Raw genomic sequence first — 8,592 nt, 5'->3', positions numbered from 1 at the left:
TCTGTGGTTCGCGACCTCATCCCGTGATCTGTGGCCCTATCCCGTGACCCGTGACCTCATTCCGTGATCTGTTACTCCATTCCGTCATCCGTGGCCTTTGCCATGAGTTGTGACTTAAGTCGCAGCCAGCATCCTTACCATCGGGCCGTGACCTCCGCTGGACTCCGTGACCTCCGCTGGACTCCGTGACCGCATCTGTGAACCGTGAGCCCGCCGACGTCGGGTCGCCGGGCCGGCTTGCATCAGCACACAATGCCGGCAGCGGCGGTGCTGCTCGCCGCGAACCGCCGCCGACCGGCCACAACCGGACTGGTCCTGCTTCGGAGGCGTGGCGCGCCGCCCTGCATAGCCGCCGCGCGGCGACGCGGCGTCATCCTTCCCGCCGCCGCCCTGAGCGTATTCCTCTGCAGCCCCTGCGGCGCTATAAAACCCTGCCGCCGGCGGGCGGCGGCGTGAGACCTTAACAACGCTCGCCCCGCCACCTGTCGGTATGGGACGCCCCGAGGAGGCTCAGGAGGCCCCGCGCCGAGGCCGGCTGCTGGCGCAGCTGGCGGCCACCCTTGCCGCGGCCTTCATGGGCAACACCAACGCCATAATCATCGGCTGGGGTGTGGTGGCTAACTGGCAGCTGCAGCAGCCGGGCTCGCTACAGCTAGACACGGCGCAGCGGGCGCTGCTGATGGCGGTGGTGTACCTCGGCTGCGCCTTCGGATGCTTGGCCGGCGGCAAAGTCAACGCCAGGTTCGGACCACGCGGCACTATGCTCATCTCCCTGCTGCCGATAGTGCTGTCGAACGGCATCATCTCTCTCAGCTCCAGCTTCCAGATGCTGATGGCAGGTGAGATGGCGGGTAGAGTGTTGGATGAGCTGCTGGATGAGGTGGAAGGTGAGATGAAGGGTGAGATAGAGGATGAGGTGGAGGATGAGGTGGAGGATGAGATGAAGGATGAGTTGGAGGGTGGTGTGGAGGGTGAGGTGGAGGATGACGTAGATGGTGAGCTGGAGGGCAAGGTGGAGGGCGACGTGCTGAAACTGGATGATGTGAAGGGTGAGATTAACACGCGCCAGGGTAGCCGGTTGAATATCCTGCTCTTCGGTGGGGGATCAGTTTGACCCCGTGAGATCTACAAAAGCAAGAGAGCTAGAAAAGCAAAGTTCACAAGGTGTCTTTCCTGTATGTGGCTTCACTTTTGACAGCATTTTTTTAGACCCCTAAGTTATATACTTCTGGTCAAATAAGGTCAAACAAGGTTCAACTTCACACTGCTGTCCGAAGTGCCCGCTGACCCTCTCGTGCAACCGCCATGAACCTAGGTACCGCGGAACCGTGAACCGTAGTCGCGACCCTGGATCTAAGCAAAATGTCGCTGATACTTGATTAAGGTCAGTGACGTTGTTTGATCTTGAGGTCACGGTGACCAAAATCACACATGGCTACTTCGAATTTTGTATTTGAATAAGCGTCAAAGATAACGTAAGTTGTTTAGCTCATAAGCGAGGAACGTTAGCTCATTAGCGAGGAACATACCACCTAGCGTAATCCTTGACGCTTAGGAAAGAACAGGAGAATGAAGATATAACTAGATTGTCATTTCGGCAAAATGCCTTTATCGAAAAAAAAGCAGCAGAAGTGAATTCCAAATTGTCTGCCGATGATCCTGCTCGGTTACGAGTAGGATCACCGGCAGGCATTTTTTAATTCACTTCTGCTTTTGTTTCCATAAAGGCATGTTGCCGAAATATCAACCTAACCATATATTTATTTTCTTGGTTTTTCCGATGAATAAAGCTAATACTACCGCCTTATCTAAGCGTCAAGGATTACGCTAGGTGTCATGCTTTCAGCGAGGACAATTTCTAGGGAATCGTTCAATCTGATCCAACAACTGAGTGTTAGACGAAGCCATACATCCATGCAATATTTTCCTAGGCAACACAACAAATGAATAAAGAAGTTACATTGGCCTAGGGTCAGAACCAACCCGTTTTATTATTCTAGGTCAGACGAAGGCCAGAACAAACCTGTTTTTTTATTTTAGAGCTTGCTGTATGGGATAGCTTCTGGTGCTCATTTCGAATTCATTGACAGCAGGAACCGCATTACACACCCTCCATGGGCTTCTTAAAGGTCAAAATAGGTCACCGACCTAACATAACCCTGGTCAGCATTTTGTTTTAGGAAAATGCTGCCTAGCGTAATCTTTGTCGCTTATCAAAATGCGAAATTCGAAGCAGTCTTGTATGGTGTTGGTCGCCATGACCTTAGAAAGAACAAACAAGGTCACTGACCTTATATGGACATGTGACATTTTGCTTAGAATTGTTCTCTAGGTTCTAGGGGCCCTTTAAAAATCAACCTGGATATTCACCTTGTTTGACCTTATTTGACCCAAAAGTCATGACCCGGGAACCTTAAACTTTTACCTCAGTGAGTTCACGTACAAGTCAACACACTCTGTGAATTTGGTATATCTAGCTCTCTTAGTTCCTGAGATCTTAGGGAGTCAAATTGACCCCCACTCGAGCAAAGGGTATCCGACCGGCCACTCGGGCGCTTAAGGAGTCAAATTGACCCCGACTCGAGCGAAGGGTATCCGGCCGGTCACCCGGGCATGTTAGTTGTCTAAAGGTGGGCAAAATTTGGTGTGACTTCGCCGCACCGTTCGGAGATCAGTCCGGAGAAATATTTTGGGGTGCCACCTGACTCTCAGATGATTACCATTCTGCAATAGCTTCGGGCCATGGCTCATTCGCTGGCATTTGCCTTACCGCCAATCAAAAACAAAGTATTATTGTTTGTAGGAAAAATTCAAGCTTCTAGAAGTAACCCATCGCTGCATGACCTGATGTCAAACATTTCGAAACATATATGCGTTGGATGAATCATCAGCTAAAAGGAGCTGGATCGTGTCGCCACATAGCTTTCCTTTGCAATCTCGGATCGGATCGGATCGGATGTAATCTTTGTAATCCTTTGTAATCTCGGACACGCCTCTGGTGGGGCCTTTTCCTCCGTTTCCCTTCCTGTTCACCTGTTGCCCCTCATGTTCACTTGTGGACACCAATTTTCACCTGTTAACACTCATGCTAACTAACTCATGCTAACTGTTAATACTCATGCTTACCTGGTACCGCTCATGTTCACCTTAAACTCCCATTTTCACCTTTTATCCCCCTGTTAACCTGTCTCTGTTCACGGGCCAACACTCATGTTTAGATGTTGCCCTTCATGTTCTCCTGTTAACCATTTTCTTCACCTTTAAACACTCATGTTCAGCTGGTACATATCATGTTCACCTTTTAGCACTCATGTTCACCTGGTACGCCTGATGTTCACCTGTTAAGAATCATGTTCACCTGTTACCCCATCCTATTCATGTTACCCATCATGTTTGGCTGGGACCTTTCATAATCACCTGCTAACCATTCTGTTCAACTGCTACCCCACATGTTTACAAATGAGCCCTTCTCTTGACCTTTTAACTTTTCTGCTCACTTTTTAATCCTCCTGTTTGCCTGTTACTTCTCGTGTTCATCTGTTACCCCTCCTGATATTCTGTTAACTCTCCCGTTGGCCCTCCTGCTCTCTTTTTAATCCTCCTGTTTACCTGTTACTCTTCCTGTTCATCTGTTATCCCTCCTGTTCTGTGAACCCTCCTGTTCACCTGTTACCCCAGCGCATGTCCGCCCTGAGCTTGCACTGGCCGTCCGCCTGGGAGTGGAGGCTGACTGGACGCTGATCCGCCCGGCCAGGCGAGGGACGGCGGGAGCCCAGCTCTTGGGTACGGTCACGAGCTCTCACTTCCCAGTGAGCAGCCCGGTGAGCAGCGAGCAGCTCACTCGCACTTCACCCCCAGGTGTGTCCCAGCTTACTACGACTCCCAAGTCTCAGTTTTAGCGGCTAAAGTACCGACGGCGCGAGCCTCTCCGGGGTTGTTCCTGGCGAGAATAGCGTGGAGGTAGGCCAGACCGTCGTGGAATGGGACGTCAAGGGGCTGAATTGCAGCCAAACTGACGTGTTGTTTGGCTGCTGGCGTACGCCCATGTCAGCGCAGTACCGTCTGCGACCATTGACCTCTGACCTCTGACCTCTGCACCTCTGCATCTCTGCATCTCTGATAAGCGTGTTATCTTTGCAGGCCGTTTCCTCAGCGGCTTCAGCTCCGGCCTGCCATACGCCGTCTACACCCTCTACATCAGCTGCACCTCCTCGCCGGCCTACCGCGGCATGTTCGGCGTCCTGCCCGACATCATCAGCATGCTGCTTATCGCGGCCATGATCGCGCTGGGCACCTTCATGAAGTGGACGTGGCTGGCGGTACTTTGCGGCCTCGTGCCCACCGTAGTGCCGGGCCTGGTGCTGGCGCTGCTGCCGCACGACCCCGCATGGCTGGTGGGTCAGGGCCGGCTGGCCGAGGCCAAGCGAGCCGCTGTCGTCTTCGACGTCGACATAGACTTGGCCGACTCCAGCGGACTGGACGGCGGCGACGGCGGCGGCGGCGACGGCGGCGGCGGAGTGAGGGAGACGCTGCGCCTGCTGACCAAGCGGAAGAACCTGGCGCCGCTTGTCATCATGATGACCATCATCATCGGAAACGCCTTCTCTGGCTACATGGCCATCCTCACCTACTCGCTGGAGTTCTTCCGGCGGGCGGGCTTCGAACTAGACGCCTCCGTCTGCTCCATCCTCTTCGTCGCCATCCGCGTGGTGGCCGTGCTGGTCACCTCGCAGGTGGTGGACCGCGCCGGCCGCCGGACGCTCCTGCTCGTCAGCTGCGGCGGCGTCAGCGTCTGCTACTTCCTGCTGGTGCTCTGCTACCAGGCGCCGGTGCTGGTGCCGGCTCTGGTGGTGCCCGCCTGGCTGCCACTGGCGGTGCTGCTCGCCGCCGGCTTCGTCTACTCGACCGGCTTCGCCTGTGTCCCCTGGTGCCTGGTGGGCGAGCTCTTCCCCAAGAGCATGCGCCCTGTAGGCGGTTCTGTCATCCCCGCCAGCTACAGCCTGTTCAGCATGGTCGCCACGTACGTGTTCCCCGTGATGCTGGAGGCGCTCGGCGCCAGCGGACTGTTTCTCTTTTACGCGGCCGTCACGGCCGCCATCATGGCGTTCGTCATGGTCATGCTCCCCGAGACCAAGGGCCTCTCGCTCGCCGCTATCGAGACGCTGTTTGACAGGCCGGTGCCGCCGTCCCATACGGGTGAGGCGGAGGAGGGGCGGGGGCGGTGGACGGGGGTGTTGTGCTGCCGTCGCTAAAACGGCGGCGGCGGTACGCCTCTGCGGCTTGCACACCTGCTGCCCTCTGTGATCGTGCCAGCAAGTGATGGTGCCATGTGCTGCCTAAGATGGCAGTACCAGCCACAACGTTGCAGGGGCCGGACTCCATGCGTCCGGGACCACTGCAGGCCAGAGAGCGACTCCTCCCGTCTCTGCGGCAGCAGGGAGCTATGCAGCTTGATGAATTTCGGACGAACGGGTCTCTTAAGGCAGATGCTTTCTCATGAACACCTGTCAACAACTGGGTGATATTTGAGAAAGGTCAGATTCCTTCCATGAAGGTGGACTTCTCACGATGGCTACTCAATACAGAAACACATGCGCGGAAAATGCTGCTGAGGACGCTTTAAGCAGTTCGGGTGGCGTTCTGACTTACAAAGAAGGTCTCTTGCCAGGCCATGTTTTGAATGACGAGCTGACGTCACGCGCGTAGGAGCGCTGTTTGGAGGGCTTTACTGTCGGGAGGGAGGCTTTACCTGAGCATGCGCCCAGGACTATGCAGTTCAGACAAGTTAAAAACAGGTTCGTATATGTTTCTTGAAATAGAGGCGTTTTTGACACGTTTCAACCCCTCTCTGTCCAGCTTACGGACTGGCGGCGCCGGACTAGTGGCTACCATTTCTCCGTGATCACGCTGCAAAGCTTTCAAGGTCTTTCATCACGACTTGCAACCACAATTAAGCGTAGCAATGCTCTGTCAAAAAGTTCCCACTCCCCACTGCTGGGCTTCGGTTACGGCTACAGAAATCCACCTCGCTTCTTGCGGGATGTGGTTTACGAGCAGCCCGGTTTTATGGCAAACTGTTTTACTGCTGAAAAACTGGACGCGGGCTAGAGGCTGGACATAGCCAGCCCTCTGGACGCTGTTTCCCTTTGATGAAGACTACACCGCCTCGACTCGCCCTAGCTCGCGTGCTGACGGTTATGTGAGACTCGCCCTAGCTCGCGTGCTGACGGTGGTGTGAGGCTCGCCCTAGCTCGCGTGCTGACGGTGATGTAAGACTTGCCCTAGCTCGCGTGCTGACGGTGGTGTGAGGGTCGCCCTAGCCCGCGTGTTGACGGCGATGTGTGATTCGCCCTAGCCCGCGTGCTGACGGGGATGTAAGACTCGCCCTAGTTTGCGTGTTAACGGTGATGTGAGGCTCTCCCTTGCTCGCGTGCTGACGGTGATGTAATAATCGCCCTAGCTCGCGTACTGACGGTGATGTAAGACTCGCCCTAGCTCGCGTGCTGACGGTGATGTAAGACTCGCCCTAGCTCGCGTGCTGACGGTGATGTAAGACTTGCCCTAGCTCGCGTGCTAACAGTGATGTAAAACTCGCCCTAGCTCGCGTGCTGACGGTGATGTAAGACTCGCCCTAGCTCACATGCTAACAGTGGCGTGAGGCCGGCGTTCACGACATGTTGGTCCATATTCTTCAAATAAAAGAACCGTTTGCTAAATGAGACAAAACCTGAATGATACAAATGGTGCATCGGACTAGTTCGCGCTGCATTTCATGTCTTTCGTAAAGTGCACGTGCTAAATAAAATCTGATGTTGAAGGACGTGTTTTGCATTCCTCGGCATTGTAATCAACGAAATAGGAGAACGATAACCGACGATTCTAGAGACTTCTAGTAGACCACCAGCTGTTCTCTCTGCCTAAAAACCTCATCTTCCATGACCCGTTAATGGATAATAAGTTAGCAAAAACGTGAGGCCTCCTCACGATACGGTCGCCTGGCCCGACAGGCGACTGGCCGTCGACCCATCGCCAGCTGCATAGGGTAAAACGCATTCGAAGTCGTCCGACTCATTTTTTGACGTCCGGACTGAGACGATCTGGCAGCACGAGTGGGACCGCGGCATCCGGGCTGCCAGATCCAGCGGACTCTGTGCCAGCCGCTGAGGGGCTCTACAAAAATCTTGTCACCAGGGCGCTCTCGGAGAACACCGTTCTTCGTAGATATATGCATTCGGTCTCTCTTTACCGCGTGTCAGGAAACAGCTGGTTCCTAGGTCTGAGGTATTGAGCGCTGCATCACAAACGAAGATCCCCTGCCTCCATCCCCCTCCCTCCTCCCCCGCCCCCCGTTCATCCCTCATGACATAACGTGCTGCGTCGTGAGCACGCTGCCTCGCGTATCATCCCGCTTAGGCCACCGCTCTGAGTCTCTCACTCTGAGACGCAAGTCTCACGTCTCAAGCAAAGATTTCACTCCGTCAGCGTACCCATCGAGGACGCAGAGCGCCCCTTCTGCAACCTACGCTGCCATTCCAAGCTCCCTCTCGTGAGACGCAGAGTGCTCCGTCTCTAACGTACGCTGCTACTCCAAGTTCCCTCTCGTGAGACGCAGAGTGCTCCGTCTCTAACGTACGCTGCTACTCCAAGTTTCCTCTCGTGAGACGCAGAGTGCTCTGTCTCTAACGTACGCTGCTACTCCAAGTTCCCTCTCGTGAGACGGAGAGTGCTCCGTCTCTAACGTACGCTACTGCTCCAAGCTCCCTCTTGTGAGACGCAGAGTGCTCCGTCTCTAACGTACGCTGCTACTCCAAGTTCCCTCTCGTGAGACGCAGAGTACTCCGACTCGACGCGGACCATTCTATTCTCAGCTCGTGCAGACCGCTGCACTCTGACCTAAGAGACGGACCGCCGCGCTCTGTCCCGAGGGACGGGCCGCTGCACTCTGACCTAAGAGACGGACCGCCGCGCTCTGTCCCGAGGGACGGGCCGCTGCACTCTGACCTAAGAGACGGACCGCCGCGCTCTGTCCCGAGGGACGGGCCGCTGCACTCTGACCTAAGAGACGGTCCGCTGCGCTCTGTCCCGAGGGACAGAGCACAGCGGACAGACAAACATCCTCCACCAGCTGTCCAGAGTCTTGTGAGAGGTCACTGGGCCACTGACGGACTGAACACGCTCCACCAGCTGGCCAGAGTCTTGTGAGAGGTCATCAGGCTCATGAAGTGACCGCAGCGCCGCCACATCCGGCGAGCAGGGATCAGCAGGCCACAGCATCAGCAGAGGAGATGGGAGGCACACGAGCCCAATACGAGCTGCAGGTCACCCAGGTGTAGTGGCAGAAGTCAGGACCAGTCTCTCAGGGTCAGTCTCTCGCGACGTGGTACGTGAAAGGGCCGCGCGTCTCGCATTTGTGTGTGCCAAGTCGTCTAACCTACTTTTGTACGCAAAACTGATAGCATGTACGTGCCTGTTCGTGGGCAAATTATTTCAGTCATAGGGTCAGCATTATAGCACATATCTAAACCTCCTGGTAGCTTGGGCACATGATGCATTACTTCGTCCAACCCAAATGGAAATGGAAGCGACTATCTG

The 8,592-nt window shown here is 55.0% G+C and overlaps 1 protein-coding gene across 1 annotated transcript; it reads left to right on the top strand.

Moving 5' to 3' along the window:
• Nucleotides 1–490: 490 nt before the first annotated feature.
• On the top strand, nucleotides 491–6,308 carry LOC119114964 (facilitated trehalose transporter Tret1). The gene is made up of 3 exons (XM_037239021.1): nucleotides 491–839; nucleotides 4,141–5,196; nucleotides 6,286–6,308. The coding sequence occupies exons 1-3, from the start codon at nucleotides 491–493 to the stop codon at nucleotides 6,306–6,308; spliced, it is 1,428 nt and encodes a 475-aa protein (XP_037094916.1).
• The last annotated feature ends 2,284 nt before the right edge of the window (nucleotides 6,309–8,592 follow it).

This window comes from Pollicipes pollicipes, unplaced genomic scaffold (genome assembly GCF_011947565.3).
Source record: "Pollicipes pollicipes isolate AB1234 unplaced genomic scaffold, Ppol_2.1 Scaffold_1600;HRSCAF=1878_pilon_pilon_pilon, whole genome shotgun sequence".
NCBI lineage: Eukaryota > Metazoa > Arthropoda > Thecostraca > Pollicipedomorpha > Pollicipedidae > Pollicipes > Pollicipes pollicipes.
The sequence above is the reverse complement of the archived record's forward strand: the minus strand, read 5'-3'. Positions and strand labels throughout refer to the sequence as shown.

Bases quoted from the DNA above. Each gene is read 5' to 3' on its own strand.
- LOC119114964 (XM_037239021.1), top strand. From the start codon at position 491: ATGGGACGCCCCGAGGAGGCTCAGGAGGCCCCGCGCCGAGGCCGGCTG. The intron at 840-4,140 runs GTGAGATGGCGG...TTATCTTTGCAG, and splicing joins CTTCCAGATGCTGATGGCAG to GCCGTTTCCTCAGCGGCTTC. The intron at 5,197-6,285 runs GTGAGGCGGAGG...GACTTGCCCTAG, and splicing joins GGTGCCGCCGTCCCATACGG to CTCGCGTGCTGACGGTGGTG.